General features: G+C 51.4%; 2 protein-coding genes across 14 annotated transcripts in view; one reads left to right on the top strand and one right to left on the bottom strand.

The window, feature by feature from the left end:
• The window catches only part of VRK3 (VRK serine/threonine kinase 3), a 35,986-nt gene extending 35,039 nt beyond the window's left edge, over positions 1-947 (top strand). For 11 of the 12 annotated variants that reach the window (XM_059876738.1, XM_005219281.5, XM_024978263.2 and 8 more), the window contains one exon: positions 574-947. The gene's annotated coding sequence lies outside the window, so the exon portion shown is untranslated. The remainder of the gene's footprint in view (positions 1-573) is intronic. The other variant, NM_001046251.2, reaches the window with a different exon arrangement.
• A 1,975-nt stretch (positions 948-2,922) lies between these two features.
• Positions 2,923-9,224, bottom strand: SIGLEC11 (sialic acid binding Ig like lectin 11). 2 transcript variants are annotated; one of them, XM_010815234.4, is made up of 9 exons: positions 8,970-9,220; positions 8,517-8,897; positions 8,067-8,354; positions 7,817-7,864; positions 7,066-7,323; positions 6,674-6,967; positions 6,366-6,462; positions 5,795-5,861; positions 2,923-3,802 (listed from the first exon to the last, which is right to left on the bottom strand). In XM_010815234.4, the coding sequence occupies exons 1-9, from the start codon at positions 9,013-9,015 to the stop codon at positions 3,611-3,613; spliced, it is 1,671 nt and encodes a 556-aa protein (XP_010813536.2). In that variant the 5' UTR covers positions 9,016-9,220; the 3' UTR covers positions 2,923-3,610. The 2 variants fall into 2 exon arrangements, with proteins under 2 accessions (XP_010813536.2, XP_059733072.1); XM_059877089.1 differs by having other exon boundaries at positions 8,067-8,897; positions 8,970-9,224.
• Positions 9,225-18,845: the final 9,621 nt, after the last annotated feature.

Genomic DNA, 18,845 nt, shown 5'->3' with positions numbered 1-18,845 from the left:
GTCTGCTCAGTCTCCGAGGACCACTCACTCAGCAGCAGGGTTGTCCCTCGGTTAGGAAGTTAGTGAGGAGATGCTCCTTAAGGAGCCTGGGGACCTTGGAGTAACTTGGGGATCCTCTTGGCTCTGCCTAGGCCTGACTGCCCGTCCTCCCCTCAGATTCCAGCCCACGCGGAGATCAGTCCCACCTCAGGACCTTGGCATGCACCATCCCCACAGCCTGTGACCATTGTCCCCTTTGTTTTTGCCACGACCAGCTCCTTCACATCACCGCCCATCAGACCCCGAGGCCTCCCCAGATCGCCCCAGTGAGGTGCCTCCTGACCACCTCCCTTATCATATCTCCTGTTTTCTGCATACCCCTTGTCCCCTCTTGGGGGGAAGCGTGTGTTTAATCTGTCGTGTCTTCACAACTCTCCTCCAGCAAAGCCTCCTTGGTCCTCTTGTTTGTGGTGGTGTTGCCCATCCCTAGAAAGTATTGATGGAAAGCTGCTATCACACTGCTGCTGCTTCGTAGGGTCTTAAAGGGTACCCTTTGAATGAATGACACTGACAGCCATTTCTATTGTCTTATAGAACTTTCAGCCTGGAGTTTGAAAGAGAAAAAAAAAAAAAAAAAAAAGGAGCTATGTGACTGAAGGCCTGCTGTAGAATCACAGATAAGCTTCTCAAAAGATCCCTCAAATGTGCATTCCTGCCACTTCTTCAGGTGAAACTGCTCATCATCGGTCTAGATCAGCCTCAGGGAACCCGGAAGTTAGGCCCCAGATACTGTGAACTCCCTCCTTTCGACTGTCCCTCCCTTCAGCTATTGTCTCCCGCCAGCCCCTGGGGTTTTGGGCGGAGAAGACCCCCGATTCACAGATGGGGGTTGGGCTGGTCCCCTCAGTGGGGACACTGCCATTGGCACCACTGCGCTTTGACAATAAATTGTTTCATTGGAACTTGGAGAGTTGGCTGTCTGCAAAAGAAGTTCCTTTTGGAAAAATGTAGCTCATTTTTCTTCCCCATCCATCCATCTCCTCAACCTTTCATCCAACCATCCACTCTTTTTTTTTTAATATCTATTTATTTGGCTGTGTCGGATCTTAGTTGCTGTGAGAGGGCTTAGTTGCCCCAGAGCATATGGGATCTTAGTTCCCTGATCAGGGATTGAACCCACGTCCCCTGCATTGGAAGGCAGATTCTTAACCACTGGACCACCAGGGAATTCCCTCCACTCTTCCATATATCTGTCCACATTTTCGAGCAGACACTCATTCATCCATTCTTTCACTTATTCATCCATCATCTATCCATCCATCTATCTCTCCATGCACCCGTCCATACGCTTGTCCATCCATCTATTCACCCTTTCATCCATCCACTCATTTACCGCTCGTTCTCTCATCCACTTACCCTTCTTCTCTTCCACACATTCACCCTTCCTCTTATTCAACAAACATTCAGCAGACATGTCTTGAGTTCATGCTATACGACACCCATTGTGCTGCCCAGAGGATCCCGATGAACCAGACCTACGTGCCAAGGCCCTTGAGCTGATGGAGTCTACAGTCAAGCAGAAGGACACGACTTGGGGCTGTGATCGGCACTCTGAAGACAAAGCACGGGTTGTGATGGAGAATGAGGGTCCTCCAGACTGGAGGGCACCTTTAGGGGGAGCCTGGACACAGAGAGACCAGGGAGGAGGCCACAGGACAGACAGAGAGAGCCTGGGGAGAGGTTTCAAAGGCAGGCTGGCCGGCAGCATGTGCAAATAATTAGGCTGGGAGGGATTGCGGAGGAGGAGCTTCAATTAAAAAGAAAAAGAAAAAAAATGGAGGAGGAGATAAACATGCCTCCTTGAATTTCGCTTTGGATATTTTAAATTATGCACCCTGCTTTGGGATGGGAAGAATCAGAAGCCAGAAGCAGGGATAAACTGCTCAGAGAAGCCTCGATTCTCCCCCTTCTCTGGAGAGGAAAGAAGAATGAGCAGACTGATGACCATTTCCTGGCTGAAAGGAAGGGTGTATAACCCTTTGCAGAAGGATGTATTCCTCAGTGAGAGAGAAAACCATCAGAAAATCTCCCACTGGCAGCCCCTCTGTGTTCGCGAGTCCATAAGGGAAGAGGGATGTCAGCCACCCTTGGGGATCCCAGATCAGGCAGGAGGACTGGTCACAGTCGACGCCTGCCCCCCGACCCCGCCACCCTCCTGCCCTTGAACCACTTGGCCAAGGTCCAGCTACCCTCCTCACCCTGGTCCTCCCCTCCCCTCTCTGAGCAAGCCCAGCCAGCAGGACCAGCACTGTTCAAACAACAGGAGAAGCCCACATCCAGGCAGAGTGGCAAGAGTGTGGGCAGTGGGCAGTCTCCCTCCCTGTCTCTCAAGCAGCCTCTCTCTGTCTCCAGAGCCCAGGTTTTGACAGTTCATCCCAACTTCTGAAAGAGGAGGGTGTTGTTCTCAGCATTAATGGTCTTAGTTCTTGGAGCAGTGATCAAACCTGTATCCTCTGCGTTGGCAGGCAGATTCTTAACCACTGGACCACCAGGAAGTCCAGACACCATTTCTAAAGGTCATTGATCAAGAGATGCAATATAATCCTGAAAAATGGCAAGGCAAAATGTGCCACGAAAGATGGAATTAGGACCTTCAACACCTCTAGTTTGTAGAGCAGTTACAGCCTGAAGTTATTAACTGTATGCTAAAACATATTCCTGTATTGGCTCATAACACTACTGTTGGGCATGTTCCCTCATGAATGGAAACAATGGAAAAAGTTAAATGGACGCTCAGTGGGAAAAAGAACAAAAGCAGTTGGCCGTGACCCTTGTAAAAACTATATTACAATGTAAATGGATACAGAATGGAACTGCAAGGAATTTTATAAGCAGATTCTACAAAAAAACCTCTTTAAGGACCACAATATCAAGGACACAGAATTAAAAAGAACCTTGTCATTTATTTCAGATAATCAGTGAATGATTTTTGTGTCTGAGAAAATAGACAAGTTGGGTTTACAGGAAGCAGGCTCAGAGAAAGACCAGTTTGCAGTCTGTTTGCAGGAAGTGCCCCAGGGGTGAGTCCCAGTGGAAGGGAAGGGAGGGGCGGGCTACGGGGAGCCTAAGGATGGGATCCTGCCTAACGACAACCTCTGCTCAGCCTTGGGGGCAGGGGGAGGCACCTCTGGAGCTAGATAGCCCTGCAGAGTGGTCCCCATTTAGCCCAGCATGCCAGACCTTTATCCCAGCAGGTTGTCTTGGGAAGAGGTTTAAGCTTGGGTGAGATGCCCTTTGCACATTCATCCCCGTGGGACACTATATGCGTTAATTACTGCCTTGACGCCCCACGACAACCCTGTGAGTTAGGTTTGTGGTGTCCATTTTATGGAGCGGGAGACTGAGAAGGGAGAAGGTGACTCGCTCAAACTCACATGCATGGTTTGGTGACACGTCTGAAACGTGAGCCCAGTTCTGCCCATCACGCCACCAGCGGGACTCGCATACGCTAGCTGGTAGCCCGTGTGCATGGAAAACTGTTCTCTCAGGCATCGTCCCGGATGTCTCTCTTCCCTGAGAAGCCCCAGGTCCCCCAGCCGCAGGTTGCAGAAGGTTGCGGGAGGCGGGGTCGTCATTTAAGGATCTTGACCTCTGCATATTCGGTGGTGCTGGTGGCAGCCTGGTCCCGAGGCTCCCGGGGCCTCAGCTTGAGGAAACTGAGGGAGGCGTAATGAAGCTCCTGATCCTCCCCCGAGAGGGGGGTGGCCACGGCTGGGGGCGGGTAGTCCAGGGGGCTGCCTGGAGGACACTCATCCTGGTAACCCTGTGTGGAGGGGAAAGAAAGGCGTCATATTAGGATAACAGGGTCTGGGGACTTCCCTGGTGGGCCAGTGGCCAAGACTCCGCCCACTCAGTGCAGGGTCCCTGGTCAGGGAACTAAGATCCCACGAGCCACCACTAAAACATCCCACATGCCCCATGGAAGGTCAAAGATCCGCAGGCTGAAACTGAGACCCAACACAGCCACATAAAAATAAATAATTGAAAACATTTTTAAAGGGATAAAGAGATGGAAAAGAGCAAGAAGCGTCCACAAGTGAACCAGGAAACTGAACGTTCAGTCTTTTCATCTATTCACTCCAAACATTGGCTGGGCCCCCATTCATTCGTTCATTCAATGCTTGAGAGTATTAATGCCCGGCACTTGGTAATCAGTTGCCAGTCTTTTGGATTTCTCACAACAATCTACTTGGGAGACACTGTTATCCTCATTTATCAGGTGGAGATAAATGAGGGCTGTGGCAATAAAATTGGGCTTCCCTGGTGGCTCAGACGGTAAAGAATCCGCCTGCAGTGAGGGAGACCTGGGTTTGATCCCTGGGTTGGGAAGATCCCCTGGAGGAGGGCATGGCAACTCACTCCAGTACTCTAGCCTGGAGAATCCCCATGGACAGAGGAGCCTGGTGGGCTGCAGTCCATTGGGTCTCAAAGAGTTGGACATGACTGAGCGACTAAGCACACACACATCAGGTGGAGAAATTGAAGCTAAGTGAATGTCCCCAAGCCCGACATTTAATCTTTGGTAGGGCCAAGATTTATGCTAGGTCCTTCTGACTCCAGTACTGCCTTAAGGACCTGCTCTCCTGGTGCCAGGCGCTGGATATTCAGTGAGGAACAAAGACAATGCCACCCCCTATCTCGCAGTGGCAGTGGGGGAAGCAGACACTCAAGCTGTAGTCAGTTATATTACTATCTAATAGGACCGGAATGGGATGGATGTTATAAGAAGGTCAGGGATTTGCTCAGGCCTGGACTGACCTCAGGGACCACTCATCATTACAGAGTCAGGCAAACACAATCCCCAAACTGCATTATAAGCTTTTTTGTTTGCTTGTTTTTTGTTAATATTTATCTATTTATTTGGCTACACTGGGTCTTAGTTACAGCATGCCAACTCTTAGCTGCAGCACGTAGGATCTAGTTCCCCGACCAGAAGTGGAACCCGGGCCCCCTGCGTTGGGAACGTAGAGCCTTAACCACTGGACCACCAGGGAAGCCCCCATTATGAGTGTTATAATTGAAAGATCTTATGCCGGAAAGAGTTAACCTTGCCTGAAGAAAATTTGACCTTTTGCTCCAGCACCTGGGAGGGAACCTCTAAGCCCTTGAAATGTCTTGCCTGATAAGTTTGTCTCAGAACTTGCCTGGTGGTATCTTGGGGACCCCTGAAATTGATTTTGCTGGTAGTACATAGTAGTTATTTTGGGGAGATCCTTGCGGCATCCTGTCTTGGGGAGGTGAGGTAGGAAGTGGGGGCAACGTGGGTCTGGGGTCCAGAGAGAAAGGAGGAGGGCCCAGTTGGAAATAAATGCCATCAGTAAGATGGATTAGTGGTCCTTGGCTCTTGAGAGAGGAGCCAGAGGGCAAAAGGGAGGGGCTCCCAGGTCATTGGACTGAGTAGCTGTGTTGATGGGTTGTTGTTTTAGTGTCTGACTCTTTGCAACTCCATGGACTATATCCCACCAGGCTCCTCTGTCCATGGTACTTCCCAGGCAAGAATACTGGAGTGGGTTGCCATTTTCTCCTGCAGGGGGTCTTCCCAACCCAGGGATAGAACTCATGTGTCCTGCATTGGCAGGTGGATTCTTTACCAGCTGAGCCACCTGGGAAGCCCCATGCTGATGGGACCTAAGAGGAAAAGTCTGTGTGGGTCGTGATGAGCACCTGAGTCATCACGAGGACTGCGGCCATGGCAGTCAGCCAGGTGGGGAGTCAGCCAGCTGGGATCCTGAGGGACAGAGGGCTCATCACTCACCTGGGAGGTGGGACCCAGTGTGCAAGGTTCATCCTTCTCACGGGCTGCCTTCCTGCAGGTCTTCACTCTGAGAGGGGAAGCCAGGACCTCTGAGCAGCCCAGCTGGCTCAGAGCTTGCAGAGTGGCTATTGCCCCCTTCCTAACCCCCTCCCCATCCCCACTTGAGGCTAGAAGGGGCTGGAACTTCCCCTGGCAGGCCAGTGGCCAGTGGTTAAGACTCGGCACTTCCACTGCAGGCTTGATTTCTGGTTGGGGAACTAAGATCCCACTTGCTGCGTGGGGCAGCCAAAAGATAAGAAAACTTGAGAGAGAGACAGGCTAGAAGGGCTGACCAAGGCCAAGAGGTAGGGCACGCACCTCGTCTCATGACCTTCATAGCAACAATGGGCATCCTTCACCAATGGCTGCGGTGCATGGGGGGGGGACAGATCCTGCTCTGATTCCCTGACCCATGACCCGGTTCTCCAAAGCGCCATACCGTCCAGATTCCTCCAGAGGGGGCCCTCCAGGGATTCCAAGGCCATCCCCTTCCCCACCCTGCACTCGCCCGGCCCCCAGAGACGACACTAACCTGAAGAAGATGAGGCAGGAGCAGAGACTGAGCAGGCCAGCGGCGCCAGCTCCCCCGATGGCCCCCAGAAAAAATTCCCCTCCAAGCCTGGGCTTCCCTGCAGACGAGCAAGATTTACCCACGTGCCCCCTCCTCCTGTAGAGTTTGAGCTCTCCTGTCCTCAGTCCCCAGCCAGCCAAAGAACAGTTCTCTGCCCCCACCCCTGCCTCTCAACCCTCCTGCCCAGGCCCTTCTCCACACCAAGCATCATCTTCTCTAGGATGACTCCTGTCCCCTCTAAGCTTCTCCCCCTCCAACAGACCCCTGACCTGGCAGCAGCAGGACAGACCCGCTCCGGGCCCCGTGGACGTTCAGGGCCTCGCAGCTGAGGCTGAGGCCGGAGCTGAGCCCCTCACGGAGGCTCAGGGAGCCATTGGCCCAGGGCCCGGCGGAGCTGGAGGCGACCTCGAAGGAGGCGTTGCTGGTGTTGCTGAACTCCCCCTCCAGCAGCCCCTCGCCCAGCCACCAGCGCAGGGAGGGGGCCGGCCGGGCTCGGGAGGAGCAGCTGCAGCGCAGACCCTTGTCCTCCTGGGAGCAGGAGGGGCCCAGCAGCTGCGGGGGTGCTGCAGGGAGGGAGGAGAGTCAGTGGTGTCTGTCCCCTCCCTGCACCCGAGTTTCCTCTCCCCGGGGGGTTTTCTTCCCCCCTTCCCCCGCAGCTCACTCTGCACAGAGAGATGCACGGAGATCCACAGGGAGCCCCGAGGGTGCTGAGCTCGGCAGGTGAGTTCGCCTTCGTGGCCCGACTCCACTCGGGGCAGGTACAGGACCCCAGGGCTTGAAGGATGTGAGGGGCTCAGGGTCTGGCTCCCCCGGGACCAGCTCAGTGTGGCCGGGGGGTTGCTGTCGGTGTCGCAGGCCAGGCGCAGAGAGTCTCCTTCCAGAACAGGAAGAGATGAGCCATTCCCCAGGTGTTTTAGCTCTGGAGAGAGAGAGAGACACAGAGAGACATAGGGGCACAGACAGCTGAGCCCAGACTCTGAAGCCCTGTCTCTGTTTCTCTATCCTGTTTGTTTTTTTCAAGTTGCCAAGAGATCCCACAAGTAGCTTTAAGCAGCTTTATAGAGACATAATTCACAAACCATACAATTCCATTTACATACCACTTGAAAGTCACTCGGATAACCATCACCACAGTCAATTTTAGAACATTTTCACGACCCCCTCCGAAACACTCTGCACCCCTCAGCCATTTCCCCCAATCCTTCCATTAACCCAGCCCTATGTGACCACGACTGTCTCTCTAGATTTGTGTCTTCCAGACGTGGCGTGTAAACATCGGGCTTCTTCCCCTCAAGGTGATGTTGCTGAGGTTCATCTACGTGTATCCGGAATGAACGGGGGGTGGGGCCTGGGGGGGTGGGGCTCTCCCTTCTCTGAGATCCCTGCCATGCTGCACGGCCCTCCCTTCCTACCTGTGCCAATTCCTCCGGAGACGCTGATGGTCAGCTTCTGGGGAGGATCTGGGGGCAGAGACGCCATGGTGAGGAAGGGAGTCAGAGCTGCCCCTGCCCCAGCCCCCTTCCCAGGGTCCCCCACACTTCCGGAGGCACAGAACCAGAAGCAAAGCAGAACAGGACCCCCCCTACCCAAGCCCCTGGCCTGGGGTCACCAGCGCCCATTCCCAGCCCCACAGGCACCCTGAGGGCCTGGCCCGGTGCTCACAGGACACATTGAGCGTGACAGTCCTCTCCGCGCTCACAGAAGCCCTGCGGAAGGTCACCCGACAGGTGAGGCTCGTCCCGTGATCCTGCGGGCGGGGGGTGAGCAGGATCTCCGAGGAGTTATAGGCCTCCTTGGAGTCCAGTCCCGGGGGTCTGAGGGCAGCCCCGGTCCAAGAGATGGTGGGGGGCTTGGCCCAGTCACAGGCCTCGGGCAGGGAGCATTTGAGGTGGCTGCTGGAGCCGGACTCCAGGGGCTCCTCGATGTGGACATTGGGGGTCCATGTTCGTGCTGGAGAGGAGAGATGGAGAGGCCAGACCCCGAGGGGCACCCCTGTGTGTGCCCACCCTGATCTGACTGTGGGCCACTGTCCCCCACTGCCCTCAGAGATGGAGGAGCAGGGTCCATCCTTCCCACCCTCCCTGACCTCGGTTCCTGGGGACCCTTCCATACCGATCACGTTCACAGTGAGCTGGTTATTCTTGTAACTGTGTTCTGCAGCTTCTCTTATCAGCTGAAAATAATAGTTTCCACTGTCCCTCTTGCGGGCCTCTGCGATGCCCAGGGAGCAGTTGTTGGCCCTGGGGTCCCCAAGGAGGTGGAATGGGATATTTCTCTTCTTCTTCCCACCCTGGGCTGAGTTGTCTGTGGCCACAAGAACGTCCTCTTGGAGTCTATCCTCTTTCCGGAACCATGCACCGTAAACGTGTGTGGACTTGGCCCAGCCAAACTGGGGGTAGGAGACGTTACAGGGCACGGAGACGCACAGACCCTCCTGCACTGTCACCGATCCCTGCACTTGCAGCTGGTATAGTGATTCCTTCTCCGGGGACCCTGGGGGAACACAGAGGCTCAGCTGCAGCCCCAGAGCCAGCCCGGGACCCGCTCTCCCCATGACCCACTCACCCGCCCATAGCAGGGGCAGCAGGGGCAGCAGCAGCAGCCTCTCCATGTCCAAGGGGCCAGGAGTTCCCAGGGCAGTCCAGTTTCTGGACCTGCTTCTCTGTCCGTGAAGGAAGCTCCAACAGGACAGGGAGAGTGACCATCCACAAATGAGCAAAAGAGGAAGCTCGGAGCTGCCGAAGTCTGGTAAATATCTCTTCTGACTTCTCCTTTCCTGCTTGGACGTTGCAGGGCAGCTCTAATTCAGGATGCAGCCACCCTGGGTGAGCCTCGGGCCAGTGGGGCTCTCAAGGGAAATGGGTGGGGAGGGGCTGCAGAGGCAGGGATGCAGTCATTCATTCATTTGCCAGGCAAATGTCGACTCCATGAAGGAGCTGAGGGCAGAGGAAGGCAAGACCTCACAAATCCTGCCTCACTGTTTGTGTGACCCCAAACCCAGGATCCCCAAAGGACACAATCTCCCCGCCTGTCCTGGGGACATGTCTGTGTCCACATAAGGCCTCCAGCTCCACAGTAGGAAGTGAACTATTTACACAGGGCCCCATGCTCCGAAGGGCTTCCCAACTGAGGTTTGATGCTCTAAGAGGGTCATCTTGAAATTGCTAATAATTTTGATCTTTGACTTTGTGTTCTGTAAGTGAAATCTCATGGGATAAGGAGCACACACCTGGGGAACTGGAAGCTTGGATCACACCAGGTCGATCCAGGGACAGCCTAGATCAAGAGACAGGTTCTCAGCCCCCTTCCCACCTCCATCCCCCTACTCAGGCATAGAGAGAGTCTGGAACGTGCTGTGTTGAGTGCCTGTGAGAGTCTACACTGCTCACCCGCCCCCCAACTCCCAGTCAAACCTGAGGAATTGGCCATTAGCTAGTAAATTAAAAACACTGAAGAGGGACTTCCGAGGTGGTCCAATGGCTAAGACTCCGGGCTCCTAATGCAGGGGGTTCAATCCATAGTCTAGTTGGGGAACTAGATCCCACATGCTGCAATTAAGATTTGGTATGCTGCAATGAAGATCAAAGAACTAACAGCTGGCTCAGCCAGATAAATGTATTAATATATATATACGTTATAATTTATTATTATTATTTATTATAATATATATATATATATTTGCACAGGGCCACATACTTGGAAGGGGACTATATTTTAAAGTAGACTACTGGTTGCCTGGGGCTGTGGGTGTGATTGCTGATGGGTGTGAGGTCTCCTTTTAGGAGAGATGTAAAAGTTCTGGAACCAGATGGTGGAGAGGGTACCACACCATCGAGAATGCACTTTGTGTCATGGAATTGTATACTTTAAAATGGTTAAAATGGTAAATTCTACGTGATGGGTATTTTACAACAATTTTTTTTTTTTTTTAATTTGGCCACACTGCATGGCTTGTGGGATCTTAGTTCCCTGACCAGGCATTGAACCTGTGCCCCCTGCAGTGGAAGCTCTGTGTCTTAACCACAGGACTGCCAGGGAAATCCCCCATCAATTTTTTTTTTAATGCTAAAAAAAAAAGGAAAAAGGTTTTTCCTACTTTTTTTTTTTTTGGTCAAAGGGGCCGCCCTTTTTCATTTTGCCTGGGGGCCTGCAGAAGATTTAGGCATCTCCAGTGAGAAGCTTCCAGACTGAGACCCGTGCTAACAGGAGAGCATGGTCAGCACTGCCCAGAGGCTGAGTTGATGAGTGTCCATCCCTCTCCTGAAGGTCAGAACAAAATAGCAACGAAGGACGCGTATCTGGGGCGACTCTGTTGGCCAGCTCCAACCCAGCTCCCCAAGTGACTGGCAATGCACGTAGTCAAGAATTAACCTCGGGATTTCCCTGGCAGTCCAGGGGTTAAGACTCCATGCTTCCACTGCAGGGGGTTTGGGTTTAATCCCTGGTCTGGGAACTAAGACGGCCAGAAAAAAAAAAAATTACCTTCATCCAAAGAGAGGTGTGGGCTTTGCCCAGCAACTGTGAGGGAATGCTAAGCCCTTGGCATGCGTGTCTCGGTGTCCACATTTCCTTTTTTTTTTTTTTTTAAAAAAAAAAAAAGAATACCTACCAGTCATATTGGATTGCATGCATGCGTGCTAAGTCGCTTCAGTTGTGTCTGATTCTTTGCAACCCTATGGACTGTAGCCCGCCAGGCTCCTCTGTCTATGGGGATTCTCCAGGGAAGAATACTAGAGTGAGTTGCCATGCCATCCTCCAGGGGATCTCCCCGACCCAGGGATCAAACCAGAATCTCTTACGTCTCCTGCATTGGCAGGTGAGTTCTTTACCACTAGCGCCACCTGGGAAGCCCTCATATTGGATTAGGGGCCCCCCACCCCGACCATGACTTCATCTAACTTGATCACATGCAAAGACCTTGTTTCCAAATAAGGTCCCATTCACAGGGATTGGGGGTTGGGACTTGAACATCTTTTGTTGGGCGGGGGGACACAAACCTATAACAGGCCCCCAGTAAACACTAGACTCCAAGGTCTATGCTCCATCTGCGTTGTCACATGTTGCCCCTGGGTGTATTGGTCAGGTTTGAGTTGCCGTAACATACCACTCAGCTGGTAAAGAATCTACCTGCAATGCAGGAGACCCTGGTTCAATTCCTGGGTTGGGAAGATCCCTGGGGAAGGGATAAGCTACCCACGCCAGTATTATTGGGCTTCCCTGGTGACTCAGACGGTAAAGAATCTGCCTGCAATTCAGGAGACCTGGGTTCGATCTCTGGATTGGAAAGATCCCCTGGAGGAGGGCATGGCAACCCACTCCAGTATTCTTGCCTGGAGAATCCCCATGGACAGAGGAGTCTGGTGGGCTGCAGTCCGTGGGGTTGCAAAGAGTCAGACACGACTGAGTGACTAAGCACAGCACAACATATCACACTCTGGGCAGCTTATACAACATAAATGTGAAAAAAAAAAAAAAAACAGAAATGTACTTTCTCACAGTTCTGGAGGCCAGAAGTCCAAGATCAAGATCAAGATCAAGGTGTCTGCCTGGAGAGGGCCTGCTTCCTGGCCGGGAGATGATTGCCTCCTCACTGTCCCCTCACGTGGCAGAGACAGAGAGAGGGAGAGACAGAGAGAGGATGCTCCTGTCTGTGTCTCTTCCTCTAAGGACACTAATCCTATTGTATAAGGATCCCACCCTTATGACTTCAATAACCTTGCTCCCTTGTCTTCCTCTCCAACTACAGTCATGTGTGGGGGTTAGGGCTTCAACTTATGAACTGGAGGGGACACAGTTCAGTCCATAGCACTGGGAAAATTAACCACTGTCCACAGTGGAAGAGGCCACCAGAAGCGTGTGCCTGGCCTCCCCTCAATACTGCCTTGGGCAATTTTTACTTTGCAGATTCTATTCTACTTTCTATTCTCTTCTATTCTATGGACTTCCCAGGTGGCTCAGTGGTCAAGAATCCACCTGCCAATGCAGGGTACTGGCTTCTATCCCTGGGTTGGGAAGATCCCCTGGAGAAGGAAATGGCAATCCACTTCAGTACTCTTGCCTGGGAAATCCCATGAACAGAGGAGCCTGGCCAGCTATAGCCCATGGGGATCACAAAAAGAGTCAGACAGGACTTAGTGACTAAACAACAACACAACATTCTATTTTTCCCTTTGGCTGTGCCACATGGCTTGCAAGATCTTAGTTCCTCCACCAGGAATCAAAATCGGAACCTGGGCAGTAAAAGTGCAAAGTCCTAAACACTGGACCACTAAGGGATTCCCAGGTGTGCAGATTTTAATCTGTATCCTTCTGTTGTAACAAAGCATCAGTATAACAATTTCTCTGAATTCTTTAAGTCTTTCCAATGACTAATTAAACTTCAGAGTGGTTTGGGGGCATAACTAGAACAGTCTGTTTCCCTCCTCAGACTGCGGTGCAAAAAGCCATGGTTTCCCTAAGTGGGGGCGATGGTGCCCCCCTATGAGGGTCTGTCCAACCTGGGGACCAGAACTCACATTTTCGGGTGCCACCTGCCCCCCACCCCCGCTGCTGCCCCACAATCATCAGCTCTCACAGAGCTCAGAGCTTGTGTAGGATGGAGAGTTGCTGACCAGGAAAACTGCTGAGTTTTATTACAGATACTAGAAGGAAACAGGGGAAATGCAGCCTGAAAATGCACAAATGCTCAGTTCCTTTTCATCTCTGGCTAGTTCCTCACTTTACTTCCCTATTGCTTGGTCTTTCAAACAGGAGGCTACATCACTTTTAACTGAATGGCCCCCGCTGGTACCAAGCTGCGGCATGTCCCTCCCCTTGCCCTTGCTACTGTGTCATCTGCACCCCGGGCTGGGGGCCATGGAGAGCAGCCCTCGGGGCACAGGCTCTCAGGAGAAGGAGCACCAGGACCTCTGTCTCTGCTTTGTCTTGTTTTGAGTCAGTTTTCCAATTTCTGCTGAGTTGCAGAATGGGCCCAGAACACTTCCCTTCTTTCAAATCAATTAGACTGTTCATTGCTTGTCCAATAGATGGCCAGAAAGACTGGGAGCGGGGAGGTCAGCCGCTGGCAGGATTCCAGGGAGACCCAGGGCCACAGGACATGGGCACTTAGTGGGTGCTCAGGACCCAGGTGTCACTCCAAGTCAGGAACTCTCTTCCTTCTCTGCTGCGAGAGATGTCATTGCCTCTGGGTCTTCTTGGCCTGAAAACTATGTTCGGCTGCCTGAATATAGGGTTCCACCCCTCTCGGGAGAAATAGTAGGGTGGAGAGTGTATCCCAGATGTGTGTGTATGTAAACTCTTGCACGTGTCTGCAAGTGTGTTTGGGGCCCAGGACAGACCATCTCAAAATATGCTTCAGGACTTCCCTGGTGGTCCAGGGGTTAAGAATCCACCTTCCAGTGCAGGGGACATGGGTTGGATCCCTGGATGGGGAACTAAGATCCCACATGCTGTGGGGCAACTAAACCCACAAGCCTCAACTATAGAGAAGCCCATGCAACTGAGACCTGATGCAGCCAAAAATAAATGTTTTTTAAAAAAGAAGAAGAAAATGGCCAACATAAGACACTCTGACCCCCCTTTCTTTCTCCCTGAAAGCAGAAAATAAATCTCTCCTGTGAAAGGTATCCTCCCCATACCTGAAGGAGGACACCCTTATCAGCAGACATAGGGAATCAAGCCAAGAAGCCTGAGTAAACAAACCTTCCTGTGCTTAGTCATAGACGTGTCCGACTCTTTGTGACTCCATGGACTGTACTCTCCAGGTTCCTCTGTCCATCGGGATTCTCCAGGCAAGAATACTGAAGTTTGTTGCCATGCCCTCCTCCAGGGGATCTTCCCAATTCAGGGATCAAACCCAGGTCTCCCGCATTGCAGGCTGATTCTTGACTATCTGAGCCACCAGGGAAGCCCAAACAAACCTCGGGAAACCTTGGGTTACTGCCTTGATTTCCTGTCACAAGACTAAATTCTCTTTAGATTCTCACTAATTGGGCCCCCAAAGCCTCTTTATCCTGTCAACTCCTCACAGATTTATTGTTTCTTTGCCTGAAAAGTATAAATGCTGTCCAAGTTGGCCACTTCTTAAGTCCCATCCCAGGTGGAGGATTCTAAAACACAGTGTCTGTGACCAGCTGATAGCAGCCCCCAGAGACATCCTGGTCTTAATCCCTGGAACCTGTGACTATGTTACCTTGCAGGACAAAAGGCCTTTGCAGCTGTGATCACGTTCAGGATTTGGGGATGGAGAGATTCCCCAGGTGGACCTCACTGTGATCACAGGTTTATGAGAGAGAGGCAGAGAGAGGGAACTCGGACCACAGCAGGGGGAAAGGAGTAGACTGCAACACAAGAGATTGTAGTGATACCTTCAGGGCTTCCCTGGTGGCTCCCTGGGAAATACCATGGACAGAGGGGCCTGGGGGCTGCTGTCCAGGGGGTCACAAAAGAGTCGGACACGACTGAGCGACTAAACACGTGACGCCACCACCCAAACCTGCAAAAAGCAAGGAGGAGATTCACCTTAAGATCCTCTGGAAGAAACAACTGCTGCCAACATTTTGATTTTATCCCCCTGAGACTCCTTTTAGATTTCTGGACTCCAGAACCATATGACGATGTATTTGTGTTGTTTTAAGTTGAAATTGAAGCCCTGCTCCCCTGAGAGGCTCCAGGGGAGAACCCATCCTCCTGCCTCCGGGCCCCTTCTGCCATCTGCAAAGCCAACGGTGTCGCTTTCTCTGCCTGACTCCGCTTTTATCTGCTTTTCCATCACGCGTCCTTCTCTTCTGTGCTCAAATCTCCCTCCGCCTCCCTCTTAGGAAAATCCTTGTGGTTACATTTAGGGCCAACTCAGGGAACCCCTGATAATTGCCCCATCTCAAAATGCTTAGCTTAAACCACATCAGCAGGGTCCTTTCTACCACAGAAATTACCATCCACAGGTTTCCAAAGATAAGGACCTGGATACCTTGGAGGGCTCTGTTCTTGCACATAAATATTGCATGATTCCCTTTACACGAAGTGCTCAAACTGGGCAAAGTCACAGGGGCAGAAAGCAGATTAGTGGTGTCCAGGAGCTGAGCGGAGGGCAGTTTGGGGGGTGACTGACTGTTTAACTGGTTTAGGGTTCCTGTTTGGGGGTGGGGGAAGGGATGAAAAAGTTCTGGAGTGAGATAGCAGTGATGGTTGTGCCACATTATGAATGTGCCAAATGCCACTGAATTACACACTTTAAGATGGTTAAAACCGTAAATTGTACGTTATGGATTTTTAAAAAATGGAGTACAGTTGATTTACAGTGCGTTAGTCTCAGGTGTGAAGGCAATGGCAACCCACTCGTGTTCTTGCCTGGAGAATCCCAGGGACGGGGGAGCCTGGTGGGCTGCCGTCTGTGGGGTCGCACAGAGTCAGACACGACTAAAGCGACTTAGCAGCAGCGGCAGCAGCAGCAGCAGTCTCAAGTGTACAGCAAAGTGATTCAGTTACATATATACATACATATGTTCTTTTTCAGATTCTTTCCCATTACAGGTTATTACAAAATATTGAGCAGAGTTCACTGTGCTGTATACAGTAGGTCCTCGTTGTTCGCCTGTTTTATATATAGTAGCTCATATCTGTTAATTCCAAACGCCTCATTTATCCCTCTCCCTGCTTTCTTCTTTGGAAGCCATAACTTTTTTTTCCTGCACTGGCAGGTGGATTTCTTTACCACTGAGCCACCTGGGTCATGTATGAGTCATGTATGGATGTGAGAGTTGGACTATAAAGAAAGCTGAGCACTGAAGAATTGGTGCTTTTGAACTGTGGTGTTGGAGAAGAATCTTGAGAGTCCCTTGGACTGCAAGGAGATCCAGCCAGTCCATCCTAAAGGACATCAGTCCTGAATATTCATTGGAAGGACTAATGCTGAAGCTGAAACTCCAGTACTTTGGCCACCTGATGTGAAGAACTGACTCACTGGAAAAGACCCTGATGATGGGAAAGATTGAAGGCAGGAAGAGAAGGGATGATAGAGGATGAGATGGTTGGATGGCATCTCTGACTCTATGGACATGAGTTTGAGCAAGCTCCGGGTGTTGGTGATGGACAGGGAAGCCTGGTGTGCTGCAGTCCATGGGGTTGCAAAGAGTCAGACAAGACAGGGACTGAACTGAACTGAGCCACCTGGGAAGCCCAAGATGGTCATAGGGAACTCCAAGCGGAACTTGAACATGGTTGAACATTTAGGGCAAGACCACAGAGCAGCAGGTATGATACAGGTATCCTGGGACCTGGTCATGTAATTGGCCTGCACCTTCTGGCCCTGTTAGATCCCCTTCTCCTGAGAGGGCTAATGCCACGCCCAACCTTACTTCATAGTTCATCACAATTCAGAACTGAAGAGGCAGCTCCATGAATCTTACTGACCAGCTCACTTTCCTTTCCTTGTACATCTATACTTCAGTGTGGATGTCGTTGACAGTAAGAAAATGATTTATTTACTTGTCTGGCTATTCTGCTGACCCAGAGATAGGGCCCCAAGCTAGTTTCAGTCGTGATTCCAACACTGACTGTTGTGTTGTTGGGGCCTAGGCTCTGCTAGAGTATTTCACTGGCTTCAGCACCCACACCGCCCCCTCCTCCGCCCCACCACTATACCAAGGAAATGGGGTTTATTTCTACCCCAAGTTCTATGCCAAGGAAAAGCCTCTGGGCTGGGAATTGGGGATCACTGGGCTCAACTCAAGAGTTCTCCTTAGGAGAAAAAAAATATGGCTTTGGTGATCCCTACTCTGATCCTCAGTTTTCTTTTCTGTAAAATGGGAAATTTTAGCAATTGATTTAATAAACATACCAGACCCTTCAAAATAATTTACAAATATTAACTCATTTAATATTCATGATGACCCTATGAAGCAGGTGTTATTAGACCCATTTTAGAGCAGAGGAAATTGAGGCACAGAGAGGCTATGCAAGCTGCCCAAGGTCACACAGCCGGCAGGACTCCACCCGGGTTGTCTCATACAAGTCTAGGCGAGGAGGCCTCCCTGAACCGGCGGGGTGGTGAATTTGAGGTACTGTCCGTCCTCACCCACCAAATATGCGCTCTGGGAGATGCACGGAGGCGTTTAATGAACATTGTGGAATGAAGGGATAAGTGGGTATCTTAGGATGGCCACATTCCTTCGTGACCACCTGCGCCCTCCTGCCATGCTCTGTTCGGGGAATTCTATTCGTGGTCAGGGCTTCAGTCCCCGTAAACCCGACCCTCAGGGCGAGCTGGAACCCCAAGATCAAGCGCTTGGGCTGAGTAGAGGATAGAGGATAACTCATTCACGTCGGGGCACGGGCGCCCCCTGGCGGTAGAGTCCTGCTAAGACTCTGAAGTCTTAGCTGAAGCTAAAACTCCAGTACTTTGGCCACCTGATGTGAAGAACTGACTCCTTGGAAAAGAAAAGACCCTGATGATGGGAAAGATTGAAGGCAGGAAGAGAAGGGAATGATAGAGGATGAGATGGTTGGATGGCATCTCCAACTCTATGGACATGAGTTTGAGCAAGCTCCGGGTGTTGGTGATGGACAGGGAAGCCTGGTGTGCTGCAGTCCATGGGGTTGCAAAGAGTCAGACAAGACAGGGACTGAACTGAACTGAGCCACCTGGGAAGCCCAAGATGGTCATAGGGAACTCCAAGCGGAACTTGAACATGGTTGAACATTCAGGGCAAGACCAGGAGCCTCCGGGACACAGGAAACGTTTGCTTTGGGCAGAGTGGGATCTGGCATCTTAGAGTTGATAGTGATTGTATTAGGTGGCAGTGTCTGAAAATCAGTGTTATGATGCTGGCTGCCATCTACCAGTGGCTTCCAAACTTTTCTTACCGTGATGCAAAGCTATTACATCAACATAGTCTGGCAAAATACTACTGATACATGGTATTTTCTACTGTTCTATTCGTATCTTTCAACACTGGTCAGAACCCTTTAAATTGATTCCCAACTCTGTAATGGGTGCCCATCTGCACGAATTTTTTTCCAGCTCATAAAGAAAGATTATCATGGAGAAAGTGTTAGCACCCAGATCCGACTCTCCATTACCAGGTCACCGCTCATTTACCTCCTGACTTCCCCTGTAATCTCGGCTCTGACAGCGCAGCGAGATTGCTCTTCAACACCGGGTGCCCCACAACTGTGCTCCAGCCACCCGGCCCCTTTGGTGTCACCCTCTTTGGTGACAAGGACCAGGGGGAGCTGGCACCTTTGGCTATTCTTTCTTTCACTGTCTACATCCTAAATGGAAGTTAAAAGCGGGTCTTGTATCTCTACCAGTTCAATCAGTCTCATCTTGGCTTTGACCCTGTGTGGAAAGTGTGTGCTTGACTGTATTATGTTATTTCCATTATTATCATTATTGCCTTTGGTCTAAGACTGCCCTCCCCCCAGCTTCTCCTTTCAAAGACC

Source organism: Bos taurus, chromosome 18, assembly GCF_002263795.3.
Source record: "Bos taurus isolate L1 Dominette 01449 registration number 42190680 breed Hereford chromosome 18, ARS-UCD2.0, whole genome shotgun sequence".
Taxonomy (NCBI): Eukaryota; Metazoa; Chordata; class Mammalia; order Artiodactyla; family Bovidae; genus Bos; species Bos taurus.
The sequence above is the reverse complement of the archived record's forward strand: the minus strand, read 5'-3'. Positions and strand labels throughout refer to the sequence as shown.

Bases quoted from the DNA above. Each gene is read 5' to 3' on its own strand.
- SIGLEC11 (XM_059877089.1), bottom strand. From the start codon at position 9,015: ATGGAGAGGCTGCTGCTGCTGCCCCTGCTGCCCCTGCTATGGGCGG. The intron at 6,968-7,065 runs GTGAGCTGCGGG...CCCTCCCTGCAG, and splicing joins CGTGCATCTCTCTGTGCAGA to CACCCCCGCAGCTGCTGGGC. The intron at 5,862-6,365 runs GTTAGTGTCGTC...TTCCCCTCTCAG, and splicing joins TCCTGCCTCATCTTCTTCAG to AGTGAAGACCTGCAGGAAGG.